Source organism: Equus przewalskii, chromosome 2, assembly GCF_037783145.1.
Source record: "Equus przewalskii isolate Varuska chromosome 2, EquPr2, whole genome shotgun sequence".
Lineage (NCBI taxonomy): Eukaryota > Metazoa > Chordata > Mammalia > Perissodactyla > Equidae > Equus > Equus przewalskii.
In genome coordinates, this window is record NC_091832.1 from 8,359,167 (window position 1) to 8,376,615 (window position 17,449).

Genomic DNA, 17,449 nt, shown 5'->3' on the forward strand with positions numbered 1-17,449 from the left:
CTTTAATTAAATTGTCATTTGGAACCGGTTTCCAACTCTACCTCATTCACCTAAAATTAAGTAGGTATGTAATTTTGGTGCCTGTCCTCTTATTGTAAGAGCTGCTCTTGGCCAAGGCAGCTACTTTCCTTAAGATATCCTTCCTGCCCTCCCACCCACATATCTCTCAGAGAGAGTTATGCTGAAAGCTGATCTTGGAAAGTAGCAAGTTAGAATCAGAAAACCTGATCAACACACTTTTAAATATCTCTCAGGGCTGTTCTTTGGAAGAGATTACTTAATATTTCCAAAGGAGAGGTTAAATAGGTTGTCTCTGGTGCCTGGGTTAAGCAGAGTAAAGGGAAATGTAACTCTCCTGACTCCAGGGCCCCAAATGCAAACACTAGCCTAGTTGTTCCCAAACTTTCTCCTTGATGTGGGTGACTTGAATGGTTTATTTTCACTTGATGAGCCACACCCCCAGGCCACTTTAGTATTCATGGCAGACTCCAACACTAAGTCCTTTTGTTGTCTTTGTTTTTTGCATTTTTTTGTTAACAAGAAAAGATAAAATTATAAGAGTCCTGATTATATACTGATGTTCCATTGCTGATGGTTCCCACCACTTTTTTTCAGCATCTCAGAGAAAGGCAAAGGCTTGGATGAGCAACAGAAAGCCGCAAAGCAAATGTAAACATCATGTCTGAGCATCAGTGTGGTGCTATCAGAGTGGGAAAGGATACACAGTCTTTATCAAAAGATAAAGATGGATCTTTGCCCAAAACAAGATTGTTAGCATTTAAAAAGCATTTGAAGCTTGCTGTAGAAGCGATGGTCTTTCCTTTAAGAAAAACATTTTTAAAGAAGAAATGGATTAAGAATTTTTAAAATCTGCATTATCATCCTGACGTAGACATTAACTAACTGAATGACATTGGGGCAAGCAGTTTAATTTGTCTGTGTGTGCCTGTGTGTATGAAATTTTAAAGAAAATGCTATTCTATAAAAAACAAATTAGCAGAGTAGATTAATGGCATTGCCCCACATCTTCTTCCTTATAGATGCAATTTTATTTTAGAACATACAGAGGTTGCAAATAAAACAAATATCCTATCAGAGTTTCACTTGTCCTAATCAAAAGCATAGAAGAGGGGTTGGCAGGAGTACCCAACTGTTGAGAGAGAAAAAACTGGAATAACAAGACAGGGCATAATTGATTTACTGTATATTTACAAAGTGGAAGAAACAGACCCATAGTGTGAATGTCTTCATATTCTTTTATTCCAGACAAAACTCTCACGTTAGTATGGGATGGAGACTCAGAAGGCATTGAGCAAAAGTTTATAAGAGAAGAGCCCTTGCTAACTGTTACATGATAAAGTTTATTTACTGTTTTAATTGTCTTCTTTTGCCTTGATCTGTTTTCCTTGAAAATTTTTCATCTTGCTGTTTCTTTCCCAGCTGTGTGCCATCAGGAACTGCCCTCTTACTGTGAAGGCAGCATTCAGTTGTTGAAACAGTAAGTGGCTATTTGATCTGGCAGTTGTCCTTCCTCTGCAGCACTTAGAAGTACAAACTTGACAGCCTGTAACTGCTCTGCATTGCCTCTTGCAGCACAACCGGTGTGAAAAGGCTCTCCTGACAGAGGTTTCACCCATAATTGGTCACTCTTACTTGTTACCACTTAATGCCCACCATTCAGAGTAAGTGTAAATAATCTCAGAGAATTCTTACACATTACAATTATAAAAGTGTCAGGTGGAAAAGAATTTTAAAGATAATTTATTGTAACCTTTTGTTTTACAAAAGAGGAAATTCAGGCTAAGAGAAGATATGTCATAGTCATGAAAGAATCTAGACTTTAGAGTCTCATAGAACCAAATTAAATACTAATCTCAGCATTTACTGACTGGAGTAAAATAGGCAAATTATTTATTGTCTTTGAGCCTCAGTTTCCTCATTTGTAAAATGAAGATAATAATATATGTAAAAGGTTGTTGTGAAGATGATATATAAACATAAAACCTTTTTATGGTTTATGGAAGATACTTAAATATTCAGTTGCTTTTGTCTTTTCTTCCGCTTTCCTTTTCTCAGGTCACTCAGATAATTAGTGGCACAGCTGAAGTGAAAACCAGGTTGTTCTGACTCCAAGTGCATGTCTTTACTTTGAATAAAAACAAAAATTAAAAAAAAAATTCTTATTACAGAAGTAATAGAAATTTAGAAAAGATAGATATACAGAAAATAAGAGTCATAATCCTATGATACAGAGGCAACAAGTTTTAACCTTTCTTGTATATCTCTTTTATGTGCATACATATAGTATACATACATATGTACATATACATGTGTGTATATATATATAACAATAACAAGCGTAAGTGTATATAATTTTGTAACCTAGTTTTTCTTTAATGCACAACTTTTAATCTTATTTAATATTCTTCTACACTGGGGTCAGCAAACTTTTTCTGTAAAGAGGTAGACTATAAATATTTTAGGCTTTGCAGGCCATACAGTCTCCGGGTTGCATCAACTCTGCCATCATGGTAATGCAAAAGCAGCCACAGACAGTATATAAACATATGGAAGTAGTGGTGTTCCAATACAGCTTTATTTGCCAAAACAGACAGGAGACTGGATTTGGCCTCTGGGCTGTACTTTGCTAACCCTGGTTATACATCCTCATTATAATGGCTGCATGATATTTCGTTTATTTATTTAACCTATTACTGGATATTAAGACTGTGTGAATTTTGTGTGTGTGTGATGATAAACAAGGGTGTAATGAATATCCTTGTAGCTAAATATATAGTGCACATGTATGATAATGTCCTTAAGATTAACTTATACACTGTTTCTTGCATTATATCAAATTGTCTACTAAAATTCAGACTTAAAAATCAAAACATTTCTGGTATACATGTATTTCTTGGTTTATGTGACCAATCTTTGAAGTAGTACACAAAGTTGAACTTTATAAAATGGTTTTAGGTTAAAGTAAAACTCGTTAAAATATTCTTATAATTGTTCCAATTATTTCTATTTAACTTAATTGGTGTTTACCTTTGTAGCAGGAATTATAAATTGGTTTATTTACTTGATTTTAAAAGGGGAAATTTGAAGGGCATTTATTGTGTGACTGATGTTTTATTCATTGCAGGCAGTAAAACATTTGCTTCTATGGTATCTGTAAGGCCATTAAATAGCTGGAAAAACTTTGCTCTCTCACTGTTTCCATAAAGTATTAAGAGGAAATATTGCCCTCCAGGACAAGGTCTTGACTGACTGATATGAGATTAACCTCTCACTGTTTTTCCTTTGGATCTTGTTTTAGCTAGCGTATGAGAGAGGAAAAAAACAAACAAAAACACTGTTTAGTCTTTCATTTGCTTCAAACATAGGTCTCTGGTGTTGAGGGATGTTTCTTCAATTCTGCTGATGTGTACAAGTGTTTCCAAGTTTATTTAGTGTGACCAATAGATCATTTGTTATAGATTTGCAGTTTTATTGCAATGTCCAAATATACATTATAGACAGAAAGCAATCACACTCAAGCTTAAGGCAGAAATACTGAAGATTAACACAGATTTTCAATGATAAAGATTATTACTTATCAATTATTAATTTCAATGCTATGAAATCTGTAGTAAAGAAAAGAGATAATGTCATCTCTCATTGATTTCTTGGATTAAAAATGATCACTTTGTCATCCAAACAAAATTGTAGCATTTCTAGAATTTCCTTCCTTAACAAATTATTATCAATCATGTTGATTCTCAAAAGGAGTAGCCATCTTACAGAAGAGTTCGAAGAACTTCAGAATCAATAACCTAGAGAGGCATGGCTACAGAGGAGAGCCTATAATTCACACATCTTATAACAGTGCTTCGGAAACTTTGGCTTAGTAAGAATTACCTAGAGGGCTTGTGAAAACACAGATTGCTGGGCCCCAGAGGTTCCAATACACTAAGTCTGGGTGGGTGCCCGAATTTTCATTTCGAACAGTTTCCAGGTGATAGCTAATACTGCTTGTCCAGGCACCACACTTAGAGAACCACTATTATTGAAAAATAGCTGTTCCATTTTTTGTTGTTGTTTGTGATTCTGACTTCTACAACTTCACAATTTCTCTAAACCTTTTTTTTCCCAGAAAGCTCTTAAAATTGAGCATCTTTTCTTTTTGTGAAATATACTCAGCCTTGCTCATCTGTAAACATTTTCTTAGCACTTTAGGAATTCTCTTTCGAAGTCCAGGCTTAACCTTTAACTAAAAATATGAATTCATTTTAATAAATTTATGATCATTAGTTCAGTCACTTTAAATGTGATCTAACTTTGCAATTTTTATGTCATTTTCACTGACACCAGAGTTTTAGGATACGAGATTATGAATATAACCGTGTTTCTAGTAAAAGTGTTACGTCTTATCCTTGGTATTTTTTCAGGATGGCTAAAATCCATTTCCAACTATATGCATTCAAACTTGTTTCCATATCTGATTAGCTTTACTGTCATTCCCAGTATTCTCTTAAGATGCCGATTGCCAAATTTCTTTAAAGACAAGTAAGAGTTATAAAAGTTTTTAAAGTATGGTATACAAAGCAAAATTTAGTTACAGTAGTTGGAATGAAGAACTCAGAGGCTAAAGATGTTTTAAAAGAGCAGAATACAGTCAGTTCAAAGCCTGATTGAAAGCAACTTCAGTTTTATAGTTTTCTTCAAACAACATCTTCATTGTTTTCTGGAAAGATGGTATTTCAGAAAAAGAAGTGTCTTGAGTTACTGTTTTTATGAGGAGAGAATTGCTGAGTCTTTTAAATGGTTAATGAGAAGAAGTAATAGTTAAACACTTGGAGCATTGATTTCTGATTTGAATTCTCCAACACAGGCCAGCCCTGAGGGAAAGGGGAAAAAGAAAGCTTGCTAATTAACATTTGATTACTGATGCCACCTTCTCATTCCCCTTGCACCATCCGGTTTCAAGTGTTTTTGTTCAGGAAGGAGTTTTCGAAGAGTTTTAACTTGCATCTTAGTAAAACAAATCCATGTGCAATTGCCGCAAGTGTACAATGTTAAAAAAGGAGAAGAAGAAGAAAAATCCTTAGATAGGAAGTGTGTGTTCCAACCCAGTCTGGATCAGAAGTGATTGGTTTCTTAACTATAAGCCTTTCAGAGCACCAATGATTGCTAGGAAACTGGAGCTAAGCCTAGTCTCTCTGCCTTATTTTGATTTAAACACACACACACAAATACTTACTTGTTCAGTGCAGTTACTGTTGAGCAAACTCTTAACCAGAGCGTCATTTGATAATGTGAAATACTTGGAGGTCAAAATTTGATATATTTAAAATTTGGATACACTCAGGCTATAACATGACCAAAGGCCTTTTTCTTCTAAGATTGATAAGAGAATGAGACAAATGCCTGTAGTTTCAGGGTGCTTTTTTGTAAGGGCTGTAATTTGCCATAGTAGTCTTAATTCAGAAAATCTAGAAATGAGAGTGCTAACAAATAGATAGCTGTTGTAAACCCGTGGCAGTTAAATATTTTGTTTCTATTTTTTGCTATATTAAAATGTTTGATATGTGAAGAATCATGGGCCAGATTTCAAAATTTTAAAGATGTTCAAATAAATTAATAGAACTTTACAACTGTATCACTTAGCTAGACATATTCTGTCAAAACCATAGCCTCACTGATTAACATGTGGTTGATGGAATAGTTATTTCGGAAACCAGTGTGACAAGCTTTATTTTTAAACGAGGTCTTATGAGGGGAAAATATTATATAGCTCTTTTTTTTTAAATCTAGACTTTTTAGTGTAATAAAAGCAAAAGCTAAGATTTTTCTTCATCCAAGAAAAAGAACCACCTAAAATGCTTATTGTATCTTGATTTCTTACCTGAACTTCCTAGCACTTTTCCTTTTTGATGTGTTGTATTTATTAACTCTTTGCTATTTTTCTGCCATTTTCTAGCCTTAATGGTTTTAAACTTTCCCTCATTACTTGCTTACAGCATTAACTCCAATATTTTCATAAAATCATAGGATTTTAGAGCTTTGAAAATCAGAAGTGAGCTTGTATTCTCTTCTAACCTTGAGTAAACTCTCAGAGAGGTTCGGCCAACTTGCCCACAGTAACAGCTGGGCAGAATTAAGACTGGAAATCTAGTTCTCTGCCTCTCATTATGCCACAGTACCTCAGACTTTGTGACTTTCCTTTCTATTTTCAGAATCTACCTTCACTTAGGATATCCCTGAATGATATTTAAAATTCTCTGAAATGTTTTTCAATAGTTTGACCAACACTTAGCTCACAAGGAATGACTTTATTATAGCTGACAAAGTTATCCAAGTTTTATAGTTTTCTACTTGAATAGCTACAAACAACTTATTTGAAGCTAATTCTGAGCCTCAAAATTTAGCCTTTAGCAGAATAACTTTCTAAGAATTTTTTCCTGAGAAATTCTGATAAAATTTAACTAAAAAATAAAACCGTTTGAAAATTTATGGAACTCAAAAGAAAACTTTGTGGGAGATGAATATCTTACATAATTTTATATTGAGCAGGTCATAATAAAATGATCTTTTCCCTAATGCTGTGTTTGTTGTTGAAATTTCCACCATGAGGAAATACGAAGTTTCATGTGGAGATCACTGCTTGCTTTTTACATTAATTGTGGTTTATAAATAGATGTTTATTAAAAACGAAAAGCAGAATAGTAAGAAACAAACTAGTGGCATATTCTGTACCATTTCAAGTTAATCTGACTTATATTTTGTTTCTTAGTCACAGATTGTCTTATCTGAAGCAATGGGGAAGAAATGAAATTGTCCTTTGAGAATATCTAGAAAACAAACTGGAAAATCTATTGTCAATCTAGAACACTTGATCCAAATACAGTACAGTTTGTAACAATTTTAATGTTCAGCTAGTAATCAAAGCATTTATTAAATTTCTTCAGGACTAACTGAAACATTTGCATAGTTTAGCAGCCTGAAATCTCATAGATTTAGAGCTTAATCCATAACAAGAATTGAAAAGATTATAAAGGTTCAACATGATCTTGAGCCAATGCTCATCAAAGAAAATGTGTAAGACAAAAAGGCCCTTAGGAAGTGTTACCCTGTGAAGTGCCACTTGTCCTTAACCGAAATTTAAGACAAATCTCTAAAGATAAAACTCCATCAGAGGTAGCCCAATAATGGCAGCTGGGCGTGCCAGCTACAGCAACCCAGCCTTGTGTATGTGCTTTCTGCCTCTCTCAAGTGCTCTCAGGTCTTTGGGAGCAATCTCTTTCTTCTCCCCGCCACCACCCCCGCCCTTCCACCCCGTGCTCTCTCCTTCTCCCTTTCCCTTTAGTCCTTCCTCCCTCTCCCTCCTCTTTTCTTCCATCTTTCTTCCCTCTCTGAGAGAACTCTGTGTTCTTCATCTGTTTCATGATAACCTGAAATTTATCTGCATCATTTTATACATAGCTGTGTTTTGTCATTCAGGTTTCCCAGAATACTAATTTTTTAAAAGAATCATTTTTATTTTTGCTTTGTGTACATGTCAGATTTTTTCCTTCCCTGCTGAATTGTGACTTAAAATTTTAATTGAAGAAAACCATCAATAAAGGTAATGGAATTTTTATAACTCCATTAGTAATAAAACCATCGCTTATTTTGTACTTTTGCTATTTTATCACTTGTGTTTCTTCCACATGATGGTGAAACTTGCCTATGGTTACAGCGTTGATAAACATGGAATTACTTTTTAAAAACTAATTTGTTTTCACTTAAATTCTTGCTTAGTGATTGTGGTCTAACATCAGATTCTTTTGGCTTAATCTCAGAAACTCTGTGAATTTAGCTTTTTCATTGGAACAATCAAACATTAACCTAATATGCTTTACGTTGTACCCTCTCAGCCAAGTTCTGTCTGTATTAACCAGTTTATTCTATGACAAGTTGCTTAACAGATGTCATTCTAGGGAGAACAATGAAGCCAAATACTTGTGCAATGGCTAACATTACTCTAACTTTGATCACTTTTGTTCAGCACATCAGTCTGGCGTTGTGCTTTATACCAACATAACACTATAGCCAGAACATGCTTTTCAGGCTTAGAATAGCAAAGGAATGTTATTCAATTCAGTGCCGTTACAGATGAGTTAATGAAAGAAGAAAAATACTGTTTATTTCATAATACCATATTGTTGTGTTTTGGAATTAAGGTGGAATTTAAGGAATCCCAGTCCAAAGTTATTTGTTTATATAATCAACTCATAGTATTTGTGTATATTCTCCAGTGCTGGGGTGCTTGCCACCTTTCCAACAGAAGTAAATATTTGTCCTGATTTTTTTGCCAAAATAGCTGATAAAGCTTGGTGTATCTCGATGATATAATCGAAAAATTACTTTAAGAAACGAATCTTTTTGGCCTTGCGGCCTAAAATCTCCTCATACTCCCCTCTTCTGTCCTTTCCCTTTCTTTTATTAACAACGCTTTGGGTTCATGGAACACCTTTCTCCTTAAAAGCACTAATGTTTAAGCATGGCAAAATAGTCTTAGCTAGTGGAAGTGGTCAGAAATTAGTCCAGTTGCATTTGGTTAAATTGCTGGGTTGGTTGACTAATGAAAATTTCCAAACTTGATGTCATTGACCATAAACAAAATGCTGCATGGTAGACTGGCCATTGCTAAGAACCTCTGAAGAAAAGCTGTTTGTTTGAATTGAGTGGGGATCAAGCCATGCCCCCAAGCTCCTCAGTTCTCATTTACTAAGTCTTTTTTCACAGGTGTACATGAGAGATAAAAATAGATTGAGTTCCATGTTTTGTGTTTCTTTCTCTTTCCCCAGCGAATGTATATCTCTATTTCACTGGAAGGGTAACTTAGATGTGTTTATGTATAATAAACAGTAATATGATACAAAATGCTGTAATTGGACAACACGATACTTTAGGCTTCTGCATTTTTAAAACATGAATGAATCCTGCTTGTTTTCCACGTTGAAGTCACGTTATAGAACATATTATGTACAACATTTCAATACTAGCTTCGTTTGTTACAGTAGGGTAATCCCATAATTAACTGAAGAGTTAATTAAGATGAATGATCTCTCCATTCTTACAATTTGATAATTTATTTTATTTATAAATACAGAATGAAATAGAATTTTTTAACCTATTTAGAAAAAAGCTGAAGAAAGATATGATACTTCTTAATTACTGGATAACATAGCATTTAACTTTCCAACATTTATTCTGATAAATTACTTACCTTCTCTCCTTTTAAAGTGAAAGGTATAATTTCGTATTGAGAAAAACAGTTTTTCATCTTTAACAATATTTAAAATGAAAAGTATCTTTACTGTATTTTCTTTGCAGGAGGGGCCTAAATAGTGTATTGATAGGTGGCTCTCAGTTAATAAATATTCTATTGAAATAGTTTTTAATTTGGGGCGACTTCAAAGAAATAACCTGTGCTGCTTGATTAGTAAGTTTTCATATCTTTGAAACTTACTTTGAACAATAATGAAAACTTCAGGTATTTCCCCCTGCCCCCTCCAAAAGAAGACTACCATCCTTCTCTCTCCCACATAGAAACTTGAAATATATCTTTTGTTTAAATCGTTGCACATCTTGAGTCATTTTAAAAATTAAATAGATTATAGAAATTTATAATTATAGTGTGTCCTAGGTGAGTGGTGTCCCTGAAGTTTCTTGACTGATAAGAAACTTAAAGCTGTCAAAGAATATAACAACGATTGGCAGAGGGGGAATGTTTCTTGAATTATTGTTTCATCTAGGCTTCATTGAGAATGTGCATTTAAATTTGAGATTTTTTTACAAAATTTTTCTGACTTGTGTTTTCCTGGTTTTAAATTCTTGTTTTGAATCCAGAAGACAACAGAGGGAATATAGTGTATATGACATAAATTGACTGGCAACTATGGTAAGTCATATGGGAACTCTATTTTAACTGTACTGTCCATTTCTTTTTATAGGTAAAGAGAAATGTGTATGACCTTACAAGCATCCCTGTTCGCCATCAGTTATGGGAGGGCTGGCCAACTACTGCCACAGATGACTCAGTAAGTGACAGTTAAGTTATCAGTTTTATTTCCTCTTCTCTCTTTTGCCACTTTCAGTCTAATTGGCTATTGATAATAAGCAGAATCAAATGCTTTGAATGTTCTATTGAAAGAATTTTATAAATCATATAGTGTGAAAATAAAAAGAATTATAATAATTTTAATTCACTTGCAAAAGAGACATCATAAGCCAAGTGTGTGAGCATTCAGTTGGTAATGTTACAATATCTCTATCTGGAACTTGATTTTTTTTTTTTTAAGATAAAGATTTGACTCTAAAATTTATTTCCTCACCTGTAATATGGAATAATAATGGCTCTATAATGGGTTAAAAGGAAAAAAAATGCTGAAAAGTAAATTGAATGTAAAAATCAGATCCCTAGTCACACCAGCCACATTTCAAGTGCTCGATGGCATCATGTGGCCAATGGCTGCCGTATTGGATGCTGCTTGATTTGATTTAAACTTTTCCTTGATGAATAGAATATATTCAGACATTACTTATGAAATATCCTAAGCACAAAAAAATTTTTGCCTAAATTACAGATGTCTCAAAATCAACTTAATCATTATATTTAATTCTGAAACTTTGTTTCCTGTAGTAGACTGGTACTTTAAAAAATAGTTAATTTTTACAGTTAATATTAATAGCACTCTATTCTTAAATAGACCCATAATTTTCATTACAATAAAAAACTGGAAGAAATGCCTTTGGAAAACACTTTGTGGATTACGGAACTTTAAAAAGAATTGGAAAATAGCAAAACTTTTTTTAAGTGAAGCCATCCAGAAAAACAATTGTTTATGTTTAGCCACTTACATGTATTTCTAAACAACTGATTTTAACATTGATATTATAGTATATCATTATATACTATATATGTATAGTATATCATTAGAATTATTGACTGATTGTCCATGGCTAAAGAGTAGGGTTGTGGTGGTTGATTTTAGTTTGGTTTTTTTCCCCTGTTGGAGTGAGAAATTTGACAGAAAATGTGCTACATTTATCTTTACAAAAATAGAGTAATATTCATAAATGATAGCCTTCTGTTTACTTGAGGAGACATGAAGAAACTAGAAATGTTCTTAACATTGTCTAATAGCCTGCTACAAGAAATAATAACATTAATCGAAGAAAATAAGATCTAAGCATATCACTTAAATTCTCTGAGCTTCAGTTACCTCACTAATTTGCAGCACTGTTGTGAAAATTAGCAATTTTATGTATATAGATATACACACACAGAGTACTTGGCTCATAATAGACACTCAATAAATGAGTCAGTATTGTGATTAATATTAATATAACTCAGAAAATGATCACAGGCAAAGACTGGCTGGTTTAAGTAAATGAAATGGTATCTGAGATTTGCTTCAGAATAATCTGTGGGGTTGGGGGAGTTAGTGGGGATATAGAAGAATCCAAATTAGCCATCTGTTGATAATTGTTGAAGCTGGGCGATGCATATATTGTGTTTATTATACTATTGTCTCAACTTTTGTATATATTTGAAATTTTCTATAATAAAAAGTTTAAAGTAAAAATAATTGTCTAGGTTAAGAGCATGAGCATAAGGTAATAAAGTCTAGAAATGTGGGACTTCATAGGTTGGAAAAGCCAATTGCTCTTGGACCCCACCCTCGTAGAAACCAGATTGAAGTAGGCTTATCAGATACAAGTTTCAAGAGTGATAGGCAAATTCATTGAAATGTGGTAAATTCCTCTGTAGCATAATACTTTATACATTTTAGGTGTTAAATCATCAAACTGAGTTGACACAGTCTTTAATGAAGCCCATGTTTTAATGATTGTTGTAACATTCAATTTTTTAGCAAAGAGTTCTAATGCAGTGTCATCATTATAGGAAAATAGAGAAAGCAGCTAAAACTTACCATATCTGAGACTGAACTGCTACTTGGTGCTCTAAGTCACAGCAAATAGAAGAGGGAATCTCTATCAAGAGGCTTGATTCTTTTTGCCTCATTATTCACATTTGCACCTTGTCCCAGAACCTATGAAGTGATGCCTGCCCACACCTCCCCAGAGCAAATGTTGCCACATTGGCAGGACGTTGCCTTGAGCTGAATGATTTGATACAACAAAGATGTTTAGGGCCAGGCTGCTTTTAACTGGTGCCATAACAGATCCACTAGCTCCAGTGCTTGAGTTTTGGCAAAAATGGCTTATAACTGTAGTCTTCTAAGGAGATCCTAGCCAAAGAAATGTCATGAAACCTTTCTTTCATTAGGACTGTAAAAACTCATAACGCTGTGCTTGTAATCTATATTGTTGCAGGCAGTGGTGTTTTTATACTTATTTAAATCACTCAAGTGGAGGCATCTGCTACAAAACAAGGTTGTCTTCGCAGCTTAGGGCATGAATTGGGTACAGCTGAGAAATGTCAGCTGTGTAAACAGCCTGAAATGTGTTACCAACAAAAATATAATTAATTTCTTTCCAAGACAGTGTGCCATAACTTAATACTTAGAATGGTTTAACTTTCAGAGAAAGCACCTGAACATTTTCTTTCCAGTCCCAGGGCAGGATTGGTTATAAAGGCCATTAAAAGTGAGGTTAGTTTGCACTTTTCCTGCTCAGTTGCAGAAATTTGTTCAGCTTTGAATATATAGTAGCTTTAGATACCAGTGGCTGCCATGAATTTATGGAAATATCTTAGATCAAGAATTTAATGGATTTGGGATGATGGAAATGTTCTAAGATTAAATAGTGGCGATGGTTGCACAACTCTGTAAATTTGCTAAAAATCATTGAATTGAACACTTAAAAAATGAGTAAATTTTATGGCATATAAATTATACCTCAAGAAAGCTATTTTTTTTTTAAAAGAAGTTAATGAAGAACTAGATTAAAATACTTTTTCATTTACATTTTTATGTTGCATGAGAAATACTTTGCAATAATAACAGGAGATGTTGTCTTAAGTGTACTTCTCATTAACCTTCGACTTAGCAAACAGGACAAAGAAACAGACTTCTTATAATTAGAGTCTTGTATAATCTTGAGTCTCTTACAAACCTGATAGACTATAGTCTTCTGACGTTTTCAACACTACTCAGTGAAGTCAACAATCATTTAAAACTTTGTTGCCCCATCTCCCTTCAGAGTTAAAATATTTTCTTTGCTTGTAGTTGTACTCTAGTCGGGTATGGGATACTGTATGAATTGTCAATAACTCTTTCAGTTCCTTTGCACTCCTTCACCAGGGAAATAGGTATCTAAAGCTTCACCAGTAGGGGAATGTTTTCATGCTGTGACAGTTCAGCTGTGAGAACAAGGAGTTGCAAGAAGGCAAAAATCTCATTTTACAGTTTAACAAGGACACTCTTGGTTTCTGGAGAAATAATTTTAACACTGTGAACTATGTCTAGACCCCTTATTATAATGCCGACAATTTGAATATATGTAGTTTTAAAAATTCCTGGTTTTAATAATGCTTATACAAAGGAGGAAAAAACCTTCATATTTTCATACATTTTTGTTGTGCACCATTTTTTCTTTAGAGATTACTAATGGCCCTCTTCTTTCCATCATTGGCTAAGAAATGTCAACTCACAATTTGAGAAATTAAGAATTTTAGAATCAGAGGTCTTTAGACATGTGTTAGGAGTCAGAAATGTACTTATTAAATATTTTCACGTTGAAAATGAGATCGTTTATAAGCAGAACCATTACACAATGGCTTTATAGAAAAAACCACACAGTCCTCCTTTTTATTTTTTTAAATAAAAAAGAATTTCTGATTGAGAGTGTGTCATCTACTTTGATCTTTCTGATGGTGACCATTTTCTTCTCCCTGATGCATTGTGTTTGGCAGGTGTCAAATTAAAGACATTCCCCTGACACTGGATCCCCCACCCTTCACTTAATAGGAGCTGCTGTCTGAATACAGACTCTCACAATTACCACATACTTACCACATGGTGTTACCTACCAAGTAAACTCATAAGCCTCCGCTATAGTCATTCCATCCATTGCTGCAAGGTTAATATTTTTAAAGTGCAGAATGAATCACATTCAGCCTTGCTTACTTATCTTCAATGGCAACCCAATACTTGCTGATTTATGTACAGATTTTTATGCTGGCATTCACACGCCTTCATTCTGTGTGTAACACTTCCCTTCCAGGTTTATTTTCCCATACAGGCCCAGAGTAAATGCTCAATAAATATTCCTTGAATAAATTATTGAATTTGATACCATATATCTCTCAGCTTTAGCTAAATGCTCATTTTGCTGTTCCTCAAATATACTTGGTACTCTCTCCCACTTTATCATTTAATCATACTATTTCTTCCACCTAGAATACCTACAGCAATTATCACCTTCCTTCAAGACCTTTCTTTAAGAAACTTTGCCTATATCCCTCTTCCTGTGCCACCTTCTCCCACCCTCATAAAAATTAGTTCATATTTCTATTCTTCTATTCAAATTCTTTTCATTTTTCCTTTTTTCTTCTTTCTTTCCTTTGTTCCTCCCACGTGGCTCTATCACTCACCATCTGAGTAACCACAGACAACTTAATTAACCTCTTTGCATCTTAGTCTCTACAACTGTAGAACACAGATAATTACTCCTAGAGTTATTGTGAAGACTAAAAGAGTTAGTGGTTACAAAAATAATTACTCCTAGGTTTATTTTGAAGATTGAAGTAGTCATAGTACTAGATAATGTCTAGCATATGGTTAACCTTTGGCTAATACTACTTTTTTAATCAATCTATCTATTCATTCACTTGACATTTGTCAAACAACACTTACAGGCCTGTAACTATGCTGGCCCTTAAAGTTGCAAGGATAACGTCCTGTTCCTTGGGGATTGCAAAGTATAGTGTAAGACAGATATGTAAACAATGACAATTGAAGTTTATGTAAATACAATGGAGTCACAGACGAGGGAGAAACCAATTTTGCTAACAAATGGGGGTAGTGAAAAAATGGCTTCCCAGAGGCAGGGACATTTGGTTACACTTTAATTTGTATGCTTGTGTTCCTCCCTTTTGTAAATTCTAAGAATTGGGAGTAAGAACTGTCTTCCTCATCTTTGTATGCTCTGCAGGAGCAAACATAGTGTTTTATACATTCACTCATTTGAACTGTTCAGAGCTCCACTAAGTTGACACCTATGACAATAAGCAACTAAATGGTGAAGTTTTATGATTATGGTAACTTGATAAACTGAGAAGCAGATTTCTTTTCTTTCTAATAAAAATTAAATTATCAAAACTCAGTATTTCTTTAGTGGCAAATGGAATAACAGATTTAAGAGGGGAGGCTACACTGAGCTGATTTGTACCAGTGTGTGTTGGTGTGTGTATGTGTGTCAGAGAGAGAGAGAGAAATAAGTGAGCAGACCAATCCAAGTTCATTGAATCCCAATAATTGCTATTATTTGATAAGTTACTTAATTAATGAATTTCAGTTTCCTCATCTGCAAAATGAGGGCAGTGTTAACACTCTTGAAAGTCTGTTGTGAAGATTAAGTGGATTAACATAATAGGTAGAACCATATGAAAAGTGCCATTTTTTAAGGGGCAAAATGGTTGACTGTTATCAGTTTTATATGGTTTTACCTAATATGTAAAGCACATAATATAATACAGAGTTTGGCGATTGTGATTGTCATCCCAAATCCCACTCACCATCTGTTTTTGTAAATAACATTTTATTGGAACACAGTCACACCCATTTATTTATGCATTCTATACAGGTGCTTTTACACTATAACTAACGGCATGGATATATAACTGACAAAACCACATGGCCCACAGCCTACTGTTTGGCCCTTTACAGAAAAAGTTTGCCAACCCCTGGTGTAATGTCTGGCATTTAGTAGGCATTCAACAAACGTTAGCTCCTTTTCCCTTGGGTAAGCACCTTCTTTATATTGCATACACATACAGAATCAGAAGCATTCTTTGAGTAGCTTCAGGGTCATCTTATGCTATTTAAATTACTTTGTTAGCCTGTGCTAGGTCAGGCAGATTGAGGCAGTCTTTGGACATTTTCACTGGCTTTTTCTTTATTTGGCAAGGTCACGGATAATGTTGCTTCTGATGGTGGTGAGACTCAGTTGCTTCAGAGGGTTTATTGCCCTTGTCAACATATAGAGCCTTTTACAAATAACACAGGCAAAAACTAAACAGACGGAAAGAGCATCTTTGAAAGCAATAGAAGAAAGTTTGAGTTTAAAAAAAATGAAAAGTTGTGAAATGGACTATACCCTGAACAGAGAGAGTGAGAAGTTCGGGAGGGTGGATGAAGCACTCAAGGGACATATTTTCTCAGTAAATATGAGGGAGAACGCATGGAAGTGAGACAGTCCCCAAAAAGACATTTATAAGCACTAAGATCTGCTGCTGTGAATCTTAGTTTCAGTTTATTAAAATCCTAAACCTCTAGACTACTGCTTCTGCCTGTGAAGGGGTAACTGCTACAGGAATTGTTTTTCCTTTATAAACAACTAGAAGACTGGGTAAAATATGTGAAAAAACTGTTTTCAGATACCAGACAACAAGTAGTGCAGGACTCTGAAGAAGGAAACAAATGAGTCCTATAGTAGTCTTAGATTCAGCCTGGAAGCAATTTCTGGATCGCAGAGCAGAGCAAAGAAACCAAAACAAAACCTCGTGATTTTATTGAGTTTGAAGAGACAGAGAGTGATGTTTAGGGAGGTCAGGGCAGCTAGACTTTGCAAGGCAGAGTACTAGCAGAGAACAAGCTCCAGAAATCTGCGTAGGGGTCCCCTGGTCTTTAACTGAATGCTAATCTGTGCATGCATAGGGTGAAATTCCAGGAGACTGGGCAAAGAACAACTGCCAGGTAAAAGAACAATTCACTGGGAGCTTAAGGCAAACAATTCCCAGAGCTCACACAGAACTGGAAGTAGTTTGTTCCCACTAGCTATAGAAGAGACACTTCAGTGAATACGTGAGGCATTCAGGAAACACCCCCACAATACTCATACCTTAGTGGAGTAGATAAACTAGCCCTAGAGTGAAGGCTGCTCTCGGACTGCCCTTTTACATGCCTGAAAACAACCTTCAAAAGGAATAAGCTGGTTGACAGATAACTGCCTCTAAGAACAGAGTCCAGCATCCAATCAAAAGTTACTGTATATACAAACAAGCAAGAAAAGCTAACCCATAACCAGGAGCAAAATCAGTCAAAAGAAATAAACATAGAAGTGACTTAGGTAATGAAATTAGCAGATAAGGACTTTAGCTATTATGATGTGAAGGAAAACATGAATTTAATGAGGAGAGAATAGAATATATAAAATAGAATAATGTCACCTTCTGGAGATAAACAATATAATATCTGAAATGAAAATTTCACTGGATGAGCTTTGACAGCAGCTT

The 17,449-nt window shown here is 34.6% G+C and overlaps 1 protein-coding gene across 7 annotated transcripts in view; it reads left to right on the forward strand.

Moving 5' to 3' along the window:
- The window catches only part of FAF1 (Fas associated factor 1), a 473,410-nt gene that overhangs the window by 263,818 nt on the left and 192,143 nt on the right, over positions 1-17,449 (forward strand). For all 7 annotated transcript variants that reach the window (XM_070609689.1, XM_070609691.1, XM_070609693.1 and 4 more), the window contains one exon: positions 9,981-10,067. In XM_070609689.1, coding sequence (XP_070465790.1) covers positions 9,981-10,067 — 87 coding nt within the window. The remainder of the gene's footprint in view (positions 1-9,980; positions 10,068-17,449) is intronic.